The 26,093-nt window shown below is 36.9% G+C and overlaps 1 protein-coding gene across 1 annotated transcript in view; it reads left to right on the forward strand.

Moving 5' to 3' along the window:
* The window catches only part of Cntn3 (contactin 3), a 356,765-nt gene that overhangs the window by 94,738 nt on the left and 235,934 nt on the right, over positions 1-26,093 (forward strand). The window contains exon 3 of the mRNA XM_032906010.1: positions 15,063-15,189. Within this exon, the coding sequence (XP_032761901.1) occupies positions 15,063-15,189 (127 nt within the window). The remainder of the gene's footprint in view (positions 1-15,062; positions 15,190-26,093) is intronic.

Consider the following 26,093-nt stretch of genomic DNA (forward strand, 5'->3'; position numbering starts at 1 on the left):
GCAGAATATTCCTAGCAGGTTAGGCTATAGAAAGGAGGTTGTTCCTTGCAGACGGAGCTGTTCTTAAATCAGAAATTGCAAAGTTATTAGGCACTTGACTAGACATTACTTTGGTATGGCTAATAGACATGTCTAACTGTGGTCTGTATGCAACATGGCATAGCAGTGATACGATACAAATTGCACACTCACTGACAACATTACAAGATGTTTTGCTTGGCTCTTGAGTGTGAACTTGGTGAGTAAAAATGTCACATCATCATATCAAAATCCTGAACAGAGCTGAAGGATAGATTTACCTTGATACTCTAATGATGTTCACCCGGGAAAGCTCTCCCAGTGGCTACTGTGCATATTGCCTTACCTTTCCTTCTTGAGGAATGGACTTCTTGGAGAGAAGAGTAGGCATATTGTATATTTACAATATACATCAAGTAATTTTAGCTCACTATTCCACCCATCTCTCAAAGTTTAGAAAACTAAGTACTTAAAAATTGATTGATGATAGCCCAGAAGTTTTGGTATACTTTGTTTTCATTTTCATTTTAATTTAACATTACAAACTTCCTCATTTCCTCTGTGACTCATTCATCGTTCAATACCATACTGTTTAATCTCCATGAGGGCTTGTATTTTCTTGGGTGTCTTTGGCTATGGAATCCAGGTACTATTCCATTGTCAGATGGAATACAGATTTATTTCTGTTTTTCTAAGATTGTTGAGATTTACTTTGTGTCTTAGAATGTGGGCTATTTTTGAGACACTCCCATGGTCTGCTGAGAAGAATGTGTATCCTGTAGTGCTTAGGTGGAATATTCAGTGGAAATATTCTAGGTTCATTAGTTCAGCTTCACTAACTCCCTGTCTACTTCATTTATGTCAGATAAACTTGATTAAAGCATCGATAAATCTTTGTTCAATATTCTGTTAGCATTGAAAAAAACTTGAATGCAAGCAGTGTCACATTACCTAAAATTGTAAAAACAAAACAAAAAATCTTATCCTTATAGCTGGTTATTAAATTTACCATCTTTTTCCAAATTTTGGTATGACCACTGAGAAATTAAGCTCTTCTTATCTCATTTCTGTATTTGTATTTATTTTCTCTTCACACGATCTGGGTTTATTTTCTTATTTACCAGTATTCTGGAGACAAAGCTCATATTGCTAGCTGTCATTTAAAAAGAAAACAATTTGTATATTTTAACTATAATAACAATGTCAGGTTTTTAAAATTATTACTGTAAAAATGACAGAATCTCCTGTGTATTCAGGATTTGTGTTCCAAGTATTCAAGGTGTAGTTTTATGGGTTTTAATGGTGGGACATTGGTTTGGCTCTTTTACTTGAATTTTCTGCATGATCATGGAAGTCGCAACATTTGGTTATGGGAGATAGTCAATAGACAGAAGCAAAGGGCTGCTTTAGGGGAGGGGTAAGCTCTCAGACTGTGCTGAATCAGAATGTACATTCTTTGAATCTTTTGACTCTGTTCCAGGACTTTTTTCTTAAACCTCGACAGCTTCACAGTGTGTTGACCTAAGGGCATGGCTGTTTAATCTGCCATTACTAATTGTTGCTGATATCTACACATCAGGTTTTGTAGGGATATGAATTCCATTTGCTTCCCCAGTTTCACCTCCAAGGAGGAGTCGTGAAGGTTGCTAATGTTTAAAATTAAGGCATTCAGGCAGTTTTTGGATCACCTGCTGCCATTGTAACATTGATTAGTGTCATCCATGTGCAGGAAAGCACTAATAAAATTAATGCATCGCTCAAATAGCACCTAGATTCTAGGTGTGGCACTTCCTTGTTCTATATTTGCAACACCAAGGGCTCAGTCTGTTCCGAGAATGTTCTCAACATGCACAGCCAGTTCGCATGCCACCTGGGGAGGTTCAAAGGCTCGCAGCAGCATTTATGTGAGGTTTTATGTTAGTTCTAAGTGTTCAAAGTAAAGCTCCCAGCTTTTTTAATCTCCAAATAAACTTTTATATTTATTTGTCTCTTTACAAGATCACATAGTATTGAGCTTACTTCCAGATGTATAGGAAGGCAGAATCTCCCATTCTAATAGCATATGAAATTGTGCAAGTAATACTCAAGTTCAAATGTCTGTAAAATATAGAGAAATGATGGTAGGTAGAATGTAATTGTGTGAATCATTGTCTATTGAACAATGTGGATCACATGTTCCTGAGTGAAAATCAGGTTTTAACTAAATGGCATTCACTGTGGCATACCTGTGGCCATTTCTGACTTTCTAAAATTTGCTTTATTATGCCATGTAGAGAGTTCAGAATATTCAATGTGTGGCCATATTTCCTATTTTAAGAGAATAGAGAAAATTAAGATTCAGCTCCCAGCAATATATATGAAATCACATATTTTCCAGATTTTTGAGTTCTCTGACAGTTCTTTACTGTTTATTTTGTTGAGCTTCCATAGTACTCTGGAAGCAAGGTAAAGAATAAATCCTTGTTGAATTTTCAAATTAAAAACTGATTCATGCAGCAATATTAATATGTCCACCCATACTTTTTTGATGAGGTGTCTACCCTCCACAAATAATAGTCACCTTTTGTTTTAGGTATAAAACTGAAACATTCGCTATATTAGATAACTGAACATGGGTACGAGTGTTTACAACCACATAAAGGAAAATACTATTCCATCTGATTTTTTTTGTCATGGAGATACAGAGCTGTGATGAATAAAGCCATTTATTACATTACTTTCTCATAAATTACTTTCCTCAGATATAATTCAAAATTTGATGCAACACTAAGCAAAAAATATGCATTAATGTCAAATTCCATTTATTTCATTGATAAAGAACTGCTAGTCTTTGAATCAAAAATCTCATCTTAGTCTCATAATTCCCATACCACAGAACTGAGTGTCCAGAGATGCTGGCTAACAAGCCTGTGAGTAGGGGAATATTGAGGGAAACTCATATCTGTTTTGTTCTAATATTACACTTGCTTCTAGTAGAATATACATATCATGATATAATCTAAGAAGAATAATTAACAGACTTTTCTGAAACATGCTCAATAATAGGCATTTTCACCTTTTTTTTAAGACTCTCTGGCCCTCAACATCTATTCAAACCCAGAAGTTTTGCACGAAGCAAGTAACACCTGAGTGTTACTGAGCTCAAGTGATACTTGGTTTATGGACATGAAAATTGTAAGTCCACATAGTATTCAGACATCATGAAATATTACCCTTTTAATTCAAACCATTTTCCAAAACCAGGTGGCATATTGACATGACATACCTTTCAACACTCATCAAAAAGCATGGCTATCTTTTTAACTTTTTAAAATGAATTTTATATATATTTTCAATTTCATGGTATGTTTTTATTATTCTGTGATAGGGCACAAAAGGCACAGATTTAAGAATAAAAGACATAGCCTACATTCAAATTATAAACCATGATGCTTTGGGGATATGTGCAATCCATTGTACTGAACTGAATTTCTGAGAAAGTTGTATTATTTGGGGCTTTACGCTCAAAATAGACTTTGTACTCAGAAAAAAGCTCAAAGCATTTGAGGCAGAAAACAGAATGACTCAGTCCTAGAGCACTTGGTTGATTATCAAAGTCATTTTGTCAGTCATTGGAGGTGAATTACTCTCCAATAGCCCTGCAAACTTCATCCTCTATGGCGGACGTCTGTGGAAGTAGAGAAAGCCTGCCATACTGTTGAGTTTAGGATTGCTAATCTCTTCTTCAATAGCCTAAATTTTTATTTATACTCAACATCTTTAAATGTCTAAATGGACATGATGTATTCTAAAGCTGGATCTTAGGGTAAATGTGACCCAGTGACTGAAAAGTCACAGTTTCTAAACACTACTGATAGGTTGTTATCTCCTTTTCATATAATTGTTAAATTTCATATTCGAAGCACCTTGGAAGGACAATCTTGCTCAGTCTTAATCTGAGTATGATATAAAAATCAAATATGGGGGTGGGAGAGATACCTCAGAGCATTAGAGTTCTGGATGCTCTTCCAGAGGACCTGGATTCAATTCTAAGCATCCACACGACAGCTTACAACCATCCATAACTCTAGTCTCAGAGGATCTGATCTGATGCTCTTGTTTGGATTTGCCTGGCCTCTGTGGCATTCCGTGCAAGTGGTAGAGAGATATAGAAGTGGGAGAACATGTATATGAAAATAATTTTAAAAATAGAAATGAATAAGGAAAAAGAAACAGTAGGGAAAATCAGGTAAGTCTTATGATTAGCGTGGATGCTGCTGTTGTAGCGTGATTTTGGAACATTTATCCTAATGTTAAGAATGGCATAAGACCTATGAACACAATATAAGGAGTAGGTTGCCCACTCTCTAGATAATGGTCCCACACTCATGCATATCAATGGCGCATTACAAAATTAAAAGGACATGATGTTGGGAATGGGACCTGTTGGGAGAGGTCCAGTGGCAGTTTGAGGGGGAACAATAAGTAGTAGGTAGTCCTATATGTCATAGAGTATAGTCATGAAATGACCAGTTTAGTAAGTAAGTTAAGAAAGGCAGAGTTGGTGTTTGCTACTTCTTAATAAATCCATGGTTCACATAACTGATTTCTTGATGGTTTCAGTGTATTTTTCCAGACCCTTGCATTCACTTTAGTTCTGGAAAGTAAACAGCCACAGCAAGCGTCCTGTTTGGCCTGGCAACTGAAGAATCCTTACAGAGAAGCTCAACCTTTGCCCACTCTGGTTTGTTTTAATGGCATAGGCAGCTGCTACTCTCAAAGAAGTCATTAAAACCCAGAAATAGGCTCTGCTTCAGCACTCAGTTCTGCAGTAGATTACTAGTGGAGTGCTGTTGCCATTGAGAGTGCTATTATGTGTGTGTTCCAGCAAAGCTACTCCTGTGTAACACCACATTTACAGTACTCAGAAGGGAGTGAATTGGGTGTACGTGACCCAGAGTCCAGAATCTGCCAAACTAATAACAGTACGTCTCTCTGAGGATATTGTGTTTTCTTTTCCTGTATCTTTTAAAAATACCATCCATATGACATTGAATTAGTTTCTCTATGGAAGATAACTAAAATCCTGAATTAATTTATAGTATAAGACACATATTAGTGAGAGGAATAATACCTTGGTAAGAGTTGTAATCAGGAAATTTCTGGTCATTCCTTGGCCAGTGAAAAGAATTTCTAGTGATACCTTAGCAGACACAGAGGATGATGTGCAGTGTGATGTGGATTAACCAATAATTCTAATATATACAATTTGTATATGTGTAGGTATATCTGCTAAATATAGTTACTATCTTCTGAAGGCATAAAGCACAGGGATGGGGCAGAGGATATGATGTCAGTATACGCGAATAAATATGTTGTGATGTTTAAGATGTATAGACAGCTTTCTAAGAGTGCAATGAAACCAGATGGCTGTTGAATGTTAACTCCAAGGAAGGATATTTGTAAGAATACCAGGGAAATGCAAATCAAAACAACCCTGAGATTCTAACTCACACCAGTCAGAACGTCTAAGATCAAAAACTCCGCTACAGCACATGCTAGCGAGAATGTGGAGAAAGAGTACCAAGCCTCCATTATTGGTGGGATTACAGACTGGTACAAACACACTGGAAATCAGTCTGGAGTTTCCTCAGAAAATTGGAAATTGAACTGCCTGAGGACCCAGCTATATCTCTCTTGGACATATACCCAAAAGATGCCCCAACATATAAAAAAGACACGTGCTCCACTATGTTCATTGCAGCCTTATTTATAATAGCCAGAAGCTGGAAAGAACCCAGATGCCCTTCTGGGTACATCTACACAATGGAATATTACTCAGCTATCAAAAACAATGACTTTACGAAATTCGTAGGCAAATGGAGGGAACTGGGAAATATCATCCTGAGTGAGGTAACCCAATCACAGAAACACACACATGGTATGCACTCATTGATAAATGGATATTAGCCCAAATGCTCGAATTACCCTAGATGCATAGAACACATGAAACTCAAGAAGGGTGACCAAAATGCAGATGCTTCACTCCTTCTTTAAAAGGGGAACAAGAATATGCTTGGGAGGGGATAGGGAGGCAAAGTTTAGAACAGAGGCTGAAGGAATGACCATTCAGAGCCTGCCCCACATGTGGCCCATACATAGACAGCCACCAAACTAGAGAAGATGGATGAAGCAAAGAAGTGCAGAAGTGTAGATCTCTCCTGAGAGACGCAGCCAGAATTCAAAAAATACATAGGCGAATGCCAGCAGCAAACCGCTAAACTGAGAACAGGACTCCTGTTGAAGGAATCAGAGAAAGAACGGAAAGAGCTGAAAGGGCTTGAGACCCCATATGAACAATAATGCCAACCAACCAGAGCTTCCAGGGACTAAGCCACTACCCAAAGACTGTACATGGACTGACCCTGGGCTCCAACCTCATAGGTAGCAATGAATAGCCTAGTAAGAGCACCAGTGGAAGGAGAAACCCTTGGTCCTGCTAAGACTGAACACCCAGTGAATGTGATTGTTGGGGGGGCGGTAAAAGGGGGAGGATGGGGAGAGGAACACCCATATAGAAGGGGAGGGGGAGGGGTTAGAGGGATGTTGGCCTAGAAACCGGGAAAGGGAATAACATTTGAAATGTAAATAAGAAATATCCAATTTAATAAAGATGGAAAAAATATTGAAAAAAAAAAAGGAATACCAGGGTAATCTCACAGTCCTCTTGTTGCTTTTATATTACTGCCCAATGATTTTCCAGGATTAGAAAGTATGTGGAACTCCTAGTTGTACTTTCTTTGTAGCTCCAAAGGTCAATTATTTATAATCTGTGCCAATACTAAAGAAAACAATAAAAGTTTTTGAATGCTCAGTTTTATTCTGGTGGCTTTGTGTTGACTTCAAGTTAGGTATGTTAATGAATGCAGTGTGTCTCATGTGGGACTTAGGAGTCAGGGCAATATTGCCACTTGGGAACATGCATTTTATCAAACAATAACACTGAACAGAGGTAGCTACATCCTATTCAGCACTGAGAAAACTGTGTCTCTTTATGTGACAACTTCGTGAGAATCATCAATTTTTCTTCTTTTCTTCCTCAAAGTCCCCAGGAGACATCAGATCAGTGAGTTTGGAAAGATCCATATTTTGGGACCTTTGAGAAAGTTTTAAAATGCTGGCGGTTTAATATTTTTATTCACTGTTATGATTTGTTTTATTTATATATAAATCAATGTAGAAAATACCTTGCAATGACACCCACTGCCTGAAAAGCAATAATGGTTGGCAATACTATAAGAAAGAGAAGTATGCATCTGGACTAGAGCTTGTCAAATGGGAATGGAAGCATATCAGTGATGGGTAAGCGAGATGGCTCAGTGGGTAAGATGGTCTGCTTGAACACTTGAATTCAGAACTCAGCTTCAGGTATGTCCCAAATGCACCATAACCTCAGAATTGTGGGCTTTCTGAAGTGTAGCTCTGAGTTCATTGAAGAACCCTGTCTCAAAGGAATAAGGCAGAGAGTGAAAGAAAAGAGTGACCAATGTCCTTTGTCACCTGCACATGCACCAATAAACACACTAACATGCGTGCAAACACCCTCCTCCCATACACACTCTGTATGTACATATGTAGTAAAGAACATACTGGTGAGTGGTAGTATTAATCTATATCTAGGATTAAGAAGTAGAGAATAACAAAGATGGCTGAGTGGAAGGAAGTACAGTGTGATTGAATAAAAAGAAAATGCAAAAGAAAACAATAACAAACACTGCTTAGAACAATTAAATGATTTGTATTATCTCACAAAAACTATTTATTAGTTGAGTATTTTTCTGCCTATAAAGGAATAGTGTATATACAGCAACCCACACTTTAGTCAACCTTGAATCATGGGTCACTTAAAAACCTAGAAGCAGCGGGGTCTATGTGGTTTGAGAAACTCCCTTCTTACTAGTTGCAGACACAGTATGGGAAAGGCTGTCATTGTTACACATGACTTCATCCTATCCAAAAATATAGAACACGGGTTAATCCCTGTCAGCATTTAAAACTAAAACAATGTAAATCAAGTATCTGTTTGTGAAAGACATGAGATGAAGGAAAAGTGACTTCACTTTAAGGCTAGGAAAGGGGCCCAGAAGGAAAGAGCACTCCCTATGTATGTTATAAAGATTTGAGGTCAGATCTCAGCACTCATACAAAACTAAGTTATAAGCCAGGTGTGGCTGTAGCCTCAATGATGGGGGTTGGGCATAGGCACAAGAGCAGTAAGGTTCATTGTGATGCCCTGTCTCAGAGGAGAAAGACAGAGAGTGACAGTGCAGGACATCAAACTTACTCCTCTGTCTTCCAAGTGTACATGCATGTGAATTCCCAACATACACAGGCCGAGTTAGCATTTTAAATATATCATTAGACCATTACAAAGAGAAACCTGGCTTCCATTGACTTGAGGTGATGTTCCTTTCTAGTATAGCATATAGCTGCAGAAATATAGCAAAATGGTAACCACCGGGTAGAATATCCAATTATTCATTTCTCTATAAGCAGTAATTTTTAATAGGACTTACTTTCTGTAGAATTATGTTGTCATAGAAACAATGACCTTGAACTACAGTTTGATAGAATACATTCTCTAAATAAATGAAGGGAATAGTATGCAGGCCCCCCAAAGCTTAGACCCAAAGTTGTTGGAAAAAATCCATAAATGTAAAAATGAAAATTATAAATGTAAATCTTAGATATTAAGTAACTAAAGACATGTTTCAAGAGAAACTGAATAATGAACTTTTCTCATATATGTGAGAATCTTGTGCTGAACATTTCAAAGATCTTCAATGAAATCTGCTATAATAGAGGCTAAGAATGTGTCTGCTTCCTTTCTAATGAATTGATTGTATAGTATTCTCTTGGTATACCAGATTGCACACCTCACAATAATATCCTCCTCTTCTTCTTGTTCTTGTTCTTGTTCTTGTTGTTCTTCTTCTCTATCTCCTACTCCTCTTCTAAGTTGAATTTGCTGTTAAGCCACACAGGAAGAAAGGGATAGTGAGAGGACTGATCAGAATTACTAGAGATCACATTTATAAGACAATGACACACATTTAAGTAAAGCCACAGAGAACTATGAAAACTATGAAATTTTCAAGAGCCTCATCTTATATAATTTTATCTGTTATCTCTCCAAATGCTTTACTTATATCTTATAATATAATACTTGCATTGATGAGCATCCTTTTCTCTCAATTGAAAAGAAACTTCCAACAAGCAGAAATAGCAATTGAATTAAAATAATACTATGATGGGCTGAATATCAGTCTATAAGAATAAATAAGACATTTCATCATTACTAGGGTAGATTTCTGGCATCCACGTATCCTCAATGTAAACTATTATGGATACAGGTTTTTGTGTGTTGGCATTGTTTAGTTTACTTAGGAAACTGTAATTAAAAGATGAAAGTGATTCTTGGTTAAAAGTAAATGTGTCTAGAAAGCTTATTTTATTTGAACATTTGTTTCTAGCATCAGTGAAGCCTCATCAGCTCTTTTAAATTCCAATTCCTTGATTGGTGAGTAGTGTTCCACATGTGTTTTCTGTCCTCCTGTTGATGGACAGAGCAGGACATAAAGACTGAAGTACGAGACAGAAAATTTAGCAGTTTAAAGACTTACTACTTTATATTGGTGCCAGGTTTGCAAACTGCCCTACACAGTGAGTGCCACACTGTAGCACTTTTCCATTAAGCTAATTGCTTCCTAACATTTCCTTATATGGGAGGTAAGCAGTTAAGTTAATCCTGAAAAGCATTTCCTTTTCCTTTCTCAGTCTCATCTTAAATATACTGCATTGCCATCTTCTGCTATTCTGGTGTATTCATTACTATATATGTCTTAAACATATGTGTTCATATATGAACATATAAATATATACACATGTTAGTATATATACACCTAAATGAACACACATGTATATATTTCCTTCTTAGTGTCTAAATGATGCTCGTAGCTACCATCACTTCTTTCTGATTCTTTATAAAAATAATGAAGAGTCAGGGAGAATTTTGTTGACTTAAAAAAAAAAACAGCAATAAGACTACAGCAACAAGAAACCACTTTTTCCTGTGATTTCACCTTCCCTTGTTTGGTTTTTGTGTTTGTTTTTTTATCATGCACTGAATCTTACTGTCCAGCAGTTCACAGTGTATCAAAAGAGCTGCTCTAATGGGACATTCTTGACAAATGACATTATTCTACTTATAAATAATTGTGGCCAAGTTGTAAGGTTGTGATCCAATCATCACATAACATGTCCTGCTAAAAGACTTGTGTTTGAGTCTAGAAACACACACACACACACACACACACACACACACACACACACAGATGATCAAATGTGACATGAAGAACAGATGAGCATGTACAATGCCAAGTAGAAATACAGAATAGATTCTTCCCTCATGGCCTCCAGAAGAAGCCAGCCCTGACACTGTCTTGCTTTCAGGCACACAGCACCAGAATTTAGACACACATGCCATAGGCCAATTCAATACAGAATCTTGTCCATCATGGGTAGTTTTTCACATGCTACATACATCTTACATTTAAAACTCTATCACACACACATATTATACTACGATTAGCTAGCTTATCATCTTATAAATTTGAAATTGTATAATGAAATTTACTTTGGTCATCTCCTTTTAAAAACTACATGTATACTACTAGTTTGCAAACAGAGTGTCTTATAGCTAAAAACTGTCTTCATCTTTATATTTTGTTCTTCTGTAGAATAATGTGGCCCAGTATAGCTCTCATCTAATTGGCAGCGTACTCTTTTACTCCCTTTAACCAAAGTTAATGTTCATTCTGTGGAGGAGAGGAATCTAGGCAGGAAATGGTATAGTCCAATTCTGGTGCATGTCTCTTGAGTTCTGCCTTTAATGGCATTGCCTTACTGCCTACCTCTGGGACCATTTGTCTTCATTGGAAGGGACTCCACCATCCTTCTCCTCATGTAGATATGGCGAAAAGACAAGCACGGCAGAAGTGGGACATTCTCTCCTTGCCCTAGGAATTTAAAAAGTAACCTTGACTCTCTGAGGTATTTCATTCCTTTTAGTGAAGGAACTGCAACAGCATGAAATCCCTTTTCTGCTTTCCTTTGTCAGTCTACGAAAAAAATAGTATGACATGATCATTGACTGGGTACAGTTTGATCTTTTATGTGACATTGCATTAGCAGCTCATAAAGCTTGTATTTACATTCACAGTCACTTATTGCTAGTTGCCTGTGGCTGTTAGGGGCAAGAGACGAGGAGGGAGAACACCTTAGGATTGGAATTTTGGACCTAGTCTCATTCAGCAATGTTACACATCCTTTATCTTAAGTTGTAAAGCTAAAAATGGGATGTTGCAACCAAGCTAACATATAAAAAAAGTTCCTGTCACAAAATGTCAAGTTAATCATCAATCTAAATGTTATATCAAATACATGTGAGCAGGCAAGAGGCTACCATTTTTATATATCAGGTTCCTGTAGATTGTTATGAATATTCACATGGGTGAAGGATACATCCTTTTGAGGATCAAAACTAATTGAAAATATTACATATTCCCCTATGGGTAGCTGATCCCAGAGTCTGATTCTTCTAAGTTTATGTTGCTGACAAGAGTTTAGAACAGCACATTTCATCATCCCCCTAACACCAATTTCATTCAAATGCAAAAAGACTGAGCTTTTGTCTATTGTCTAAGCCTACAGCATGGACTAACATGTCACATTTTATTATTAATTTCTCTTTAGTTTTAAAGATTTGGAAGCTTCCACATAGTCATTGATTGTCTTGAATACCATCAGAATCTTTAAGTTTCAGACATGTTGGCTATGTTCTCAAAGTTCTTAATTCCAGGGTCATCATAAAAGAACAAAGTTGAAAAAGCAAACTAAGGGATAATTTTTGCCTGTCTCCTTTTTGGACAGAGTGATATCTTGGATTTAGACCCAAATCACAATCAGGAAGGATTGTATCAGATACCCAGTCTGTCACTAAGACACTTCTTTACCATTCCTCTCCAGGTAGTTAGCCTCTCAAGGCCTCCCTGGTTTACAGAACAAATCATATCCAGGTTGGGAAGGTAACACTGAGATTTAAAGTCTTATTTTAACATCCACCCATTTTTAAAATGTAATATCCCACTAAAATATTGTGAATAATATTTCATATATATATTTCAAATAACCTCAACTGTTTATGCAATCTACACTAATGGTGAAGGTATGGTTTATTCCAGAAGCAATGGTGCAGCAATGGCTTAGATGCATATTATTAGCAATTACATAGGGATCCATTGACACACACTGAGTAATATCACATCCTGGTAAACACATTGCAAGTTAAAATGTGCCAACACACCATTCTCCTGACCATCTGGCATAGGAATAAAATGCAGTATACATTGAGATAATCTTGAGATTATCTTGAGATCATACTTGAGCCTCAAAGCTGAGGCTTGATGCCGAAGCTCATCTTCATAAAAGATCAGAATCTAGAACTTGGATTGTGATCTCTACTGGATACATGCTGCTCCTGTACCACAATACACTTGGAAACGTGGACGAACCACTGAATGTTGGCACTGTCTGTAGTATGAGGGGAGTATGTAATATACGTATCTTATGGTAAGAAAGTTCTTTTTCGGTTGGTAACACACCTGTGTATTGGACTTTGTCTTTGTCAGCAGTGTGACATATCTTGAGAACAATAAATGTTTAGCCTTAGAACTTTCTAGACACTGCCTTGTATCTCTTCTTTAGTAGACTTTAGAATCTGTTATTTTCTTGAACTAAGTCAGAATTGTAAGTATAACTCTTTAATGACTGTAGGGTTACATATCAGAAAAACTTAGATGTTCTAGTTTGAGTGACTTTGAGACCCTGTTATGCTGGTCGGTCTGTAAGTGGCTAGATTCAGTCTCCAATTCAGTTTGATGACATGTGACTCAAATCTTACACATAATCACATGTTTGGTCATTGTGGCATGACTATTCTCCAACAAAGACATTGGCTAGCCAGGCAAAGACAGTATAGCAATCTAGTATAGCCAAGCATTCCTTATAGTGGTTTGGATAAGAAGGTACCCTATATCTTCAGGTATTTGAACACTTGTTTCTGAGGAGATAGGACTGTTGTGGAGGTCTAGAAGGCATGGCCTTGCTACAGAAGTACATCACTGGTGGTGGGACTTGCTTAACCGGTCTACTCTCTTTGATTTGTGTTTATGGTCGAGGGTGTGATCTTCTCAACATCTTGCCCTAGCCACCAGGCCTGCTGCTTGCTGCCATGTTCTCAGCCATGATTCACTCTTACCTCTCAAGAACCATGAGCCAAAGGAAACATTTTCTTTTCAGTTGCTCCGGTCATAGTATCTTATCACAAAAAGAGAAAAGTGACTGATATACCACATAAAACAAAAACACAGACAAGCTATGTTATGCACTATCTTCCAGAAGCCTAGGCCAGAATTAGGACACCAAATGTTTGCAGAAGAAACAAAACTATGTCTTTACATGAGCCCTGCAGTAAGTTCTTCTAAACTGTATACATTGTCATTCCGAAATGTTGGGTGAAAGAGCTTATGTAACCTAACTATTCTTAGCTTAGCTTTCTCCTTTTGTATACCGGACAGAATGGAGTATCATGCTAAGAGCAGAATGATAATTAAATATTGCATCCGGGGGATGAGGATTCATCCCAATGCATAGTTACTGATGTGTCCTTCATAGTAATAATTATTGTGGTTTTCATGTTGTAAGTTTATGATTTCCATTGTCCTGGCATTTGTCTTTTTTTTTCTTTTAAAAAATTTTTATTAGATATATTTATTACATTTTAAATGTTCCCCTTCCCAGTTTCCTGTCCATAAGTCCTCATTCTGTCCCCTCCCACTCCCACATATGGGTATTCCCCCTATATATTCCCCTTACTGCCCCTCCCATATTCCCCTGCACTGGGGATCCAACCTTGGCAGGAACAAGGGCTTTCCCTTCCACTGGTGCCCCAACAAGTCTATTCTCTGCTACATATGCAGTTGGAGCCCTGGGTCAGTCCATGTATAATCTGGCATTTGTTTCTATTTGTGATTTTACTGTTTGAAGAATAAAAGTGCAAGTTCTTCCTCTCAGAGGCTTTTGAAACTATTCAATCCCATTTTGGTTTTGTCTTACATTTGATGAACTCTCTTAGTCTTTGTGTTTATTTTGCCATCTCAAAATCAGGAAAAACTCCTCTTCAATTCGGCAGAGCATTCCACAAGAGAAGACTAAAGGGTTCTTTAAAATAATTCTGTGAATTTGTTTTTAAAAATGTTCTAGCAATGGTTACACAATTCCAGTTGCATAACTGTTTCGTGACAGCATTCATTTTCTCCTTTCCCAACACCTGGTGCAATTAGAGCTTTGTTTTCATATGTGTGAATGTGACAGTTACCTCCAGAAAATGGTCCAGTTCTCCTAAAGTGGGAACACTTTTTGAAAGGCACTTAATCATTTCTGCATCCTTTTATGTCATTTGCTGTGAAGAATATGAATATCCCAGTGATCCCTGGGTATATTTTCATTGATCACTGCAAAATAAACACGAATAGGCAACCTTGAGTTGTGTGTATTCCTCAAATGCTGTGAGAAATGCGGTGGGTTTTCATTTCAGTTAAATTTTGCAAGATTTCTGGTAATGAGTTTATTCTTCAAAGAAAATGGGCCTAGACTGCATGGGCATTGTTGTGGCATGTAGACGCTATAGCTTTATTTACAGACTGAAATGGATTTATGACTATGGTGGCATTACTTGTGGATTCTTGCTTCTTGAGGAGTTTTCTCACTGTTGAGGACTGACAAATGCTCTTTATCAAAGCACCGTGTATACCATATGGTACTTGCTGAGAATTAGGGACAGTTAAGAGTAAATGATAGCTGCTGTTAGTTATTTTCCATTCTGGACTACACCCTCTATAACACCGTTTATTTATTCTTGTTGTTTTATTCCTCTACCTACACAGGTGAGCTTCTTTTGCAAGGCCCCGTGTTTATCAAAGAGCCCAGCAACAGTATTTTCCCTGTTGGCTCGGAGGATAAAAAAATAACATTAAATTGTGAAGCAAGAGGCAACCCTTCTCCTCATTACAGGTACTGTGGGAAGGATGAGCATGTAAATAAATGTGACAGTTGTATTCAGTTTGCTTCAGTATACTCTGCCATGTAAGAAGTGTGATACATAATGCTATGGCTTTGTGGTGTATTCAACAGAACTGACTCCATGAGCACATGAGTCTTTTAAGGCATCAGGTGTGAATTAAAGGAAAAACATCCGAGGGTTTATTAAATATGCTCCATCTTTTCACTGATTTATGGAATGATTTAATTTATAAAAGTTTACAGATTATAAGTTAAGTTATAACGATATCAAGAACACATTCATTAATAGTGTGAAATTTAGTGGCGTTTGATTCATGTTTATTTCTGTTGTCTTGTTTTCTTTCTTTTCCTTTTTTTAAGTACATTTTTTTTCTTTGCTGATACTGGATATGTGTTTGGAAGCTTATTAAATATGGGGGAGTGAAATGCATTTTTAAAGTGCTTTAAATTATTTTGAAGAGAAAATCATCTCTTTTGTCAGATTTTTAAAAATCACCTTAAAATCCTTACTTTTAGTATTATGTAAAAACCTGTTCACTGAAACCTTCAGCTGTCACACACACACACACACACACACACACACACACACACACACACACACAATCCAAAAGTATAAAAGTGAAGACGAAAAGTTGAATTTTCACCTTAAGATTAAATGACAACATTGGGAAATGTATCAGGATGGGATGGGTATTTACTTGATTAAATATCAAAATATTAACAGTTTCTGCTCTTGGATACTAATGGTACCCAATTTAATGAAGAGATGAATTCTTTATAATTAGTAAACGATGCTTCCATAGAAGTGGCCGGGGTGGGGTATTTGAGACACCTTCAGAGCAGTATGCACCTCCATGTGCTTGTTAATATCTGCATCAATAGTATTTAACCAGTTCCTGTGCTTTGCAGAAGTCTCCTTCCTCCTACATTAATAAAAGCCTACAACTCAAAAATCACCATTTATATCTTATATCTCTGTTGTTCTCTGAAGCCATGTAAATAATAGACTCTAACCAATCCTTGTTAAAGAGGGTCAGGCGAGCCTTAGAAAAAGACTTTTAGATTTATGCACCAGGAAGTAATCAAGGTTAGTCACTTCAATATGTTGAATGCGTACTTAAGGAGCATTACTGTGTACTTTCAAGAAAATATGCATTAAATATATACGTTAACTGGTCTGAATAGGCAGAGTCAAGGATACAACAAATTCTTTACTTGCTTTCTACTTCTTACCATAGAAATACGAAAAGCATAAAGAAAACAGGAAATTGATTTTATGAGCTATTAAGATGAATTAGTTGTAGTGTATTCAACATCTGGAAATGCTTTCTCTTTGTGGGGGAAAATGAAAAGATCATTTGATGAAGATTCTATTCTAGAGGTCTTGTTTCTCACACATTTCTAGGGATGTCTGACAGCTTACAAAGACTACTTCTGTCCACAATAGTGGAACACGTTTTTATACAGAGCTCTCAGTATGAGGAGGAATCCATGCGGTGATAAGCATATAGGTTATTTTCCTGTCATTGATGGAGTTGTATTGTCATATTTATCCTATGAATTATTTCCTGATGAAAATATTTAGTGAAGAAACTCTCAGCACACAAATGTTGTCACAGAGGAGTATATATCTAAATGAAAAGATTAATTATGTTTGTAGAATGTTATCAGATAGCCAGATGTCTTGAGATTAGAAACCTATAAATCTTTTGTACAAATTACGCCTTGTATACTAGGTATTCAGTGTGTTGTTCTGGAGTCTGAGTATAAATATATTAATTGCATGTATAAAATTTTGTAGAACTTGTGTCAGTTTATAGTGACCCTTCTATTTTATGGTATACCCTGGGATGCCAATTGTGAATTTGGTTTGTTTCATTTCAAGAAAAATCTATAACTGAGAAGAGGAAATACACGGCTTTCATTGATTTGTTGATATAGTGTTTGATAAATGAAGAAATTTAACATGCTACATATTGTGTCAAAATCCTGAGTTGATAGCCAAATGGAACAGACACTTTTATCATAGCTTTAAAGATTTTCTGAACTGAAGATTTATAAACAATATGAAATCTCACCTTTGCTAAAGGTTTGTAATTTCTGAGAATTGAAAGCTAGAAACACAAGGGAGTTTCTTCATTCTGAGCTGCATTAGACCTTCCTATAATAACTCCAAAAGACCAAGGTTTCTGTTTTTGGTGCTGTCTACAGAAGAAATTGGTTGCACTTGAGTAGAAGGAATGTAGAGTAATGCAGGTCATACTGATGACTTTATCTATACCCCACAAAATTTGCTTGCAATGTTCAATTAAGAAATATACCTTATGTTGGGGATTTAGCTCAGTGGTAGAGCGCTTGCCTAGGAAGTGCAAGGCCCTGGGTTCGGTCCCCAGCTCCGAAAAAAAGAAAAAGAAAAAGAAAAAAAAAAAGAAATATACCTTATTATCATAGAATGACTCAGAAGAAAACATACTTGTTTCTCCTTGCTTTTAACATTCTTTAGAAATTACAGTTTAGATTCAATATAATGGCAAAATTAATATTTTAATGAAGCAGTTAAATAATATTGTATATCATATAATTATGAACTCATAAGTAGACCAATATGTAGCAAGATACTGAGCCAAGGAGGGAATGAGGGACTCCTATGAAATCACTGCTTGGAGGTGACCCAGTCATATTTCTGAAGATTCAGAACAAAGTTTAAGAATCTTAGGAGAGTTTGTCCTTTAAAAGCACAAAGACTCCTGGAGACTGGCGTAAACTCGTCCCATGAGAGATCCTGTTCCAGTTATTTCCCCGTTGGGTAAAGATAACTCTTAATTGGTCATATTAGACATCCAAAAGTTCAGAGATTCTCATGAGAAATTACTCCTATAAAGGTCTAATTGAGAATTTTACTCTTTCTCTTACATTTCCCTGCCTACACCCTAAAGCCCACATTTAAAGGTTAATTAGTATTCAGTCTGACTGTAATTGCTGATGGTGCTGAAAAAGGTTACCTTAAGGATGTATGAATACTTAGTTTTTTAATGTAAAGGATTTTTCTCATTTCTTCTTTGGACTCCAAATGCCTAGTATTGGATGAAAATGTCCCCATGGAAGGTTCACTGTCATATCCATTGATACCTCCTGTAATTAAAGAACCACAGTTATAGGCTATACTGGAGTGTACACACACACACACACACACACACACACACACACACACACACACACACACACACACACATCAGGCAAATACAAAGTCAAATGAAGTGGGACTGCCTATAGGATTTGTAGACTTATGGGGTAGTCACTGGGAATTCATAATTAAGCCAGAAATCTACCAGATGGATAGAGCAATAACTATAGCTTACAAGCTCTCCTGTTTAAGCATCAGCTTGACTTTTTTTTTTATGCAAACTATGGACAGAAAAATAAAAAGTCCTAAGGCTGAATGTGGTCTTATCAATTCTATGTGCTTTTATCCTTTAGATCCATGGAAACATTCAACTTTAAATCAAGAAATTAAATTAAAAATTCACTCTACCAGTCACATAAAATCCATTTCAAGTGTGTTGTGGGCATTCATAACTAGTTATAATTCTGGAGAGCATGGATGTCATATCTCTATTTCTAAAATATCCTATTTTACATCATAGCTAGTCCGTAGCTACCCTGAGCTTTATAACTTTTTCTTACAGATGTCTTCCAGTTTGGTCGCAGGAGAGTAAAGGGACTATCCTTCTTCTTCTTTTTTTAATTGTATTTTTATTTTAATTTATATTTCAAATGCTATTCCCTTTCCCAGTTCCCAGAACATAAGCCTCCTATACCATCCCCCTCTCCTTCTATAAGAGTGTTCTCCTCCCCATCCACCCTCCTTCCTGTCCTGCCCCCCGACATTCTCCTACATTGGGGGTCCAACTTTGGTAGGACCAAGGCTTCTCCTTCCATTGGTACCCAACAAGGCCATCCTCTGCTACATATGCAGCTGGAGCCTTGGGTCTGTCCATGTTTAGTCTTTGGGTAGTGGTTTAGTCCCTAGGAGCTCTGGTTGTTTGGCATTGTTGTTCTCATGGGGTTGCAAACCCCTTCAGCTCTTTGAATCCTTTCACTAATTCATCCAACAGGGGTCCTGTTCTTGGTTCAGTGGTTTGCTGCAAGCATTCGCCTCTGTATTTGACATGCTCTGGCTGTATCTCTCAGGAGACATCTCTATCTGGTTCCTGTCAGCGTATACTTCTTAGCTTCATCAATCTTATCTAGTTTTGGTGGCTGTATACATACATACATATATATATATATATATATATATATATATATATATATATATATGGGGCACATGTGAGGCAGGCTCTAATTGGCTGTTACTTCACTCTCTGCACCAAACTTTGCCTCCATATTCCCTCCTATGAATATTTTGTTCCCCGCTTAAGAAGAAATGAAGCATCGTCATTTTGGTCATCCTTCTTCTTGAGCTTCATGTGGTCTGTGGATTGTATCTTGGGTAGTTCGAGCTTTTGGGCTAATATCCACTTATCAGTGAGTGCATACCATGTGTGTTTTACTGTAATTGGGTTACCTCATTTAGAATATTTTCTAGTTCAATCCATTTGCCTATGAATCTCATGATGTCCATGTTTTTGATAACTGAGTAGTACTCCATTGTGTAGATGTACCACATTTTTTTATCCATTCCTCTGTCTAAGGACATTTGGGTTCTTTCCAACTTCTGGCTATTATAAATAAGGTTGCTATGAGCATAGGGGAGCATGTGTCTTTGTTGTATGTTAGAGTCTCATTTGGGTATATGCCCAGGATGATATAACTGGGTCCTCAGGTAGTGCAATGTCCAATTTTCTGAGGAACCTCCAGACTGATTTCCAGAGTGGTTGTACCAGTTTGCAATCCCATCAGCAATGGAGCAGTGTTCCTCTTTCACCACATCCTCGCCAGCATCTGCTGTTGCCTGAGTTTTTTTTATCTTAGCCATTCTGACTGGTGTGAGGTGGAATCTCAGGGAATATCCTTCTTATTGAGCTCTTTCAAATAGGTGAGCTATTTTAATGAAGTAAGGTGTGAGGAATTGTTAAAGTATAAACTCTAAGATTAATTTAGTCTCCACTTGGAGACTTGGAGTTTCCTTAAACAGGATTTCATGGGATGAATGTATACTCCATGTGTGCTTAAATTAGTGAAAGTCAACTAATTGTGCTTAGTATAAAGAGAAATGCAAACTAAAGTAATACACTAAATTTTGCTCACCATTTATTCAATGAATGACGTAATGAAAGGAAGGTTTTTCTGCTCTTTGTATACACATATACACAGATCCTAAACAGTATCCTTTGTGTATCACTGTATTGGTGTGTAGGAGTATCTGTATGATATATGATTGATATATAATCTATGTATGTACAGCTATAGTTCATTAAAGAGTATGAGTACACATGTGGTATGTATCATATAGCACATATGTAGTGTATATGCTATCTAATAATTATTATCTAGCCAATCACATGATAAAAGACATATTTTAAGTATAATTTAAGTATGTATTATGCCCCTGTGTAGTTTTTCTTATTATGTGATAGCTTGTGTCAAAATTATCTATTTTTATACCAAGGCACATAAGAGCTATCATTCTGTTATCATTGCTGCTAGTTTTCTAAACTTGGATCCTGAAGCTCAGTTCTTTTTTATATCCTAAATTTTCCAGCTACAGAGCTATGGTTCCTACATTATAATTAGTCACTATCAGTATTAAAAATTAACTGAGTGGTTGCTAAATAGTAAAAATGTAATTATCTCCATACTTTCTGAGGCTAATAGTAGATAACTCATGCAAGGTGTGTTTGAAATAAAGGTGGGGGGGCGCTGTACAACCATCCAGGCTACAAAGCCTTCTTGATAACCTTATCTCTTGACTATTTCTTGCAAGACTTCAGGTATCTCTGGCCCCTGACATTCCTGTACTGCACAGGGAATTGTGACTGTGCCTGGCTATGGCACCTTGGTATCCCTGTACTACACCGGGAATTGTAATCCTGATAAGTTGACACTCTCTCACTGTAATGATGTTTACTGTAGCTGTCAAGCCAACAGTAAGGGCTCACTTAGTGGCTGGAGAAAGGTCCATCATGAAACTGACAAGAAGAACAAAGAATTCAGAAGGAGATATTTCAGTATTGAAGAATGCCATAGGAAAACTTCAGCTTCAAAGTGCTAGGTAGTTGATTCTTTCCTATACATTACAGCTTGGATTAAGTCTTATTTATTGGCTCCATTTTAAGATAGTTTGCTTTGAGGTAACCAAGGTAGCTTCTATGAGTCAAAGCCCCCTGATACCCTCCCCACAATATCACCTCTCAAAAAGAATTGATCTTTCTCGTAGTGTCATCAGTTGCTCCTGGTCATATCAGAAAAATGTGAAATAAAAACACAGAGAGCATTGTGAGCAATCAATATTCACCAGGAACAGAAGAGTCAGCTTTTATACAGTAAACGTATCATGTAATGCAATAAATCACCTGTTTTGGTTTTTGTTTGTTTGTTTGTTTGTTTGTTTTTAAGTAGAACGAGGAGAGAACATGTGAATAATGTTATTAAAATTAAATCAAATGAGTTACTTTTGTATGCGTAACCACTCAGGATCTGGGCATGGAGGTGTTCTTATTTCTTCTGGCAAAATCACAAGACAAGTAGCATGTTCAGAGGAGAATAAGGAAATTTGCCAGATAATTTAAAATTTGCACAAAGAAGGCAAACCTGCAGAAACATCACTTAACTCCTTAGAACAGTGTAAACACTGATGTATTTGAACTAGGTTATATAGGTTATAGCTACTTACAAGGAACACCTGTTTTCATTTGTTATACTACCAATGGGTACTGTGTTTCTATGTGTGTGTGTATATCTATGTTAATATTTAATGTTTGTTAAAGAAAGGGGAGTATGCATGATAAAGCACATTTTTAGACACAATTTTTTTTTTTTTACCAAAAAGCATAGCATTTCAACTTAACTCATTTCAATTATTGCTGAAGCCTAAATAGTTATTTTTGGATAAAGTATTGAATATGTAAATTCATACATTCATTCTTTCAAGGGCTGCAATTATTCTCATCACTTCAGTAAACACAGTAACAAACATTGCAATGAACACAAATGCATTTGCTTATTAACTCGAAAGCTGCTTCTAAAACCACAAATTGCTTCTGTGATTACACTACTAAATTTTCTGTCAAAGCCCAAATAAAGGATCGCCTGTTGATTTAACAAGTGCTTAGCACAGGCTTATTTCCCAAACACAACTCCAAACCCCCAGAAGATTCTTGTGTTATTTGATTCTTTGTGCTTTGTTTTTTTCCTGTGGGCCAAAATATAGAGTTCATTTTTCTCCAACTTGTTATTTATGCTTGGCTTTTGCTGACCAGGTTTGGTGTGATAAAGTTGACATCTCAGAAGACAACTATTTAATGGTATCCACTGTGAGATTAATTATAACTTGGTATTATTTTTTAAACTACCCCAATAACATTTGCTTTATTATTCAGATCTGATAATTTTGGTGTCAAGGGATGAGACTCCCTAACTTTGTAACCAAGTTGAATTGGCAGACTTCATTATCTTAAATCACAGTGACAGCAAAATATGTATGTTTGTACTCACTGTTATTAGATCATACCAGTGTGGTTCTATGTAAGAGGTAGTCATATCTAATGATGTCACTGATTAGAAATGAATCATAAGTAGAACAGTGTATGAGAACAGTAGGTCGTGTCTTTGCCATTTGGCATTAACCATACGCAGGGAAGAGTACATGGAAACTAAGTCAGTTGAGGTGGTGTTAGATGTTAGAGTTTTAAGAACAGATATGATCAAAGTCAAAGAGGCTTCAACTGCTTACCTTGAAATGTTGAAAATGCAGGCTTTTGCGCTTAATGTACTATTATATGAACTACACACACACACACACACACACACACACACACACACACACGTGTCATTCTCTCTTTTACATCCTCCCTACCCACCAGCTTGTTTATTACTTCAGAAGACAGTTTTGCACATATTTTCGCCTCTTGTAGTTTTAGGTTCTTGAATGTAACATGGGGAGTGTTTTAGCAATAGGAACTACACATTTCGAAATGATTGCTTATTCTGCATAACAAAATCACAGAGAACACTGTTCCCCATGTGCTCATCTGCCCTAAAGACTTGTCTTCATATGGTAATCTTCATTCCATTGCACCCCAGTATTGCATCAAGGTTAACCCCATTTTCTCACTGGCTTTATTTTCATCGCAGTTTTCCTGTTGTGTAGAGGAGGTAAGAGACTTACAAAAAGTACGTGAATCAAACATACACCTCCTCTAGAAATCTAGAACCCCTAAATTTACCTCCTCAAATAAGCTTTTCTAATATTTGCTCAGGTGCAAATTTCCACAAGGGTCTGGTTCAGGAGCGTTCTTCCACTTCGAATCAGTCGACTCCTGATATGACAGGTAGTGAACTGTGTCACACTATGGATCATACAGAACAAATCCCAATCTATGCTCAGAATGAGCATTTGAACATTGAGGACTGGTAATAAATGTGTGAGATCATTCCAGAGTGTTTCAACATGATTATGCAGAGGTGCTTAATCCTATGACATTTACCACAAGCTAAAGAAACAAGGTTAGTCAGCTTCTGAAGCACAAGGTAAATGTTATATGATTGAAATTCCTCTGTGTGCAGTGCCAAGAGCTGTTCCTCAGCTGCCTTTGCTGGACGTCATTTGGCTGAGGCTTCCGGAATGCAGTCTGGGTATGCAAACAAGATTGCATTCTGATACTAGTGGTTTTTTAAAATATTCTGATCAGAGAAGAAATTGGAAAGATTTTACAAAAAACTATGCATTTGCAATACTGAAAAACTATATCGCACTTTACAAACTTCTGAAATCTCTGACCTTAATATATAATGTGACTGCCATAGTTCACTTTCAGATGTGCCCACTCTTTAGACTTTGAAAGTCATTGAGATTTGAAGTTCACACTTAAGAACCATACAAGTGAGTTTAAAATCTTGCAAAAAATAATAATATTTAAATTAAATTTAAAATATTTTTCAACCCTCCTTTGTAGCCCAGTGCAAGGTTGGACATACAGGCCAGTTTTCTGTATTGTTCTGAAGTCGGAAAAATGAGATTGGAATTTTCAGCAGATAATATGAATCTGGCTTACAGATGTATTTGGTTGAGTACTTTACTAAGAAGGAACTTTCATGTCTTAGGTCTCCTAGTTAATTTGTTTTTAATGATGTCTCTCTCTGTGTGTACTTCTGTGAATTTGTGTGCACCATCTCTATGGAGGGCTGACAGAAGCCAGACTAGAGTTTCAGCTCCCCTGGAACTGGAGTTACAGTCAATTTAGAGCTGCCTAACGTAGGTACTGGGAACAGAACCTGAGTCCTCAGCCAGAGCAACCATTGCTAATATCCACTGAGCCATTTTTCCCTGCCCCAAGTTTATTTCTTACCCAGATGAAAATATGAAACATACGTAGAAATAAGTCCATAATATAAATATTTTGCCTCAAGACCCTGGGACATGTTTTTATTTCTCAGAATAAAGTAGTTTTTGGAACTCTAGTCCCAGACCTAACTTACATATTTCAGAGTTGAAATAAAAAAATAACTCTTTTGAATGAATACAACTTTCATCAAGTGAAGAGAAACATCAATATTTAATAAGATACTGTGGTAGTTTTCTATCACCAGGGGAGGAGCTCCATTGAGTGATGGATTTAGTGTTTAGAAGGAGAAAACTAATTATGTTTTGTGAAGATTAACATCTTTCAATAGAACTCAAGAATGCCTTATATCTGAGGTGTGTTTGTGGAAGTGCCGTAGCAGAGGCATATTTAGAAGTGATGTAGTCTTACTTTTGTGCATAGTAAAGGATCTAAGCAATTGTGTCTGTATGATAAAAAATAAGGTAAAGGAAGTATGAAACATTAATACATAATAGAACAATCTTTCTCTCTTTGCTGCTTTACTTGAAGCTCAGCATTGGTAGCTTTTAGACTGTAGACACTTACTGAAATAAAGTATTGGCACAAACATTTTATGACCCCCTTAAATCTCTCAACCTATTAAATAGGCAAGTGGAAATGATTCTCGACATTTTTATTTATTTTTTACAATTTTCCACACAGCCATTGAACCTTTATTATTCATTAGCTAAACATAAAAAACATAGTTTTTAAATGAAGCCATTAGGTACACTTAGGTCTGAAATATACTACAGCCTCAGCTATAAGGCTGCTTTTCCCCTTTACAAATTGTATTTCACAGGTAATAAAAACATATATATGGCTGGGAGATAGCTCAGACAATAAAGTGCTTGCCTTACCGGAAAGAGACTCTGAGTTAGGTGCCCCAATCTCATTTACATACTCCAGAAAGGTAGAGTTCCTTGCCCTCCTAGTGTAGGGGAGGCAGAGCCAGTTGGTTCCCTGTGGCTCCCTGGTGGGGTGGCTTATCCCACTTGGCAAGAGCAAACTGGGAGAAGTGAAAGACTGTTTTCTTTTTTTTCTTTTTTTCTTTTTTTTTTTTTTTGCCTTAAATTTTTTTCATCTTTATCAAATTGGGTATTTCTTATTCACATTTCAAATGTTATTCCCTTTCCCGGTTTCCATGCCAACATCCCCCCAACCCCTCTCCTTCCTCTTCTATATGGGTGTTCCCCTCCCCATCCTCCGCCCATTGCTGCCCTCCTCCCAAGAATCCCGTTCACTGGGGGTCCGGCCTTGGCACGACCAAGGACTTCCCCTTCCTCTGGTGCCTTTACTAGGATATTCATTGCTACCTATGCAGTTGGAGCCCAGGGTCAGTCTATGTAGTGTCTTAGTCCCTGGAAGCTC

Source organism: Rattus rattus, chromosome 6 (genome assembly GCF_011064425.1).
Source record: "Rattus rattus isolate New Zealand chromosome 6, Rrattus_CSIRO_v1, whole genome shotgun sequence".
NCBI classification, from domain to species: domain Eukaryota; kingdom Metazoa; phylum Chordata; class Mammalia; order Rodentia; family Muridae; genus Rattus; species Rattus rattus.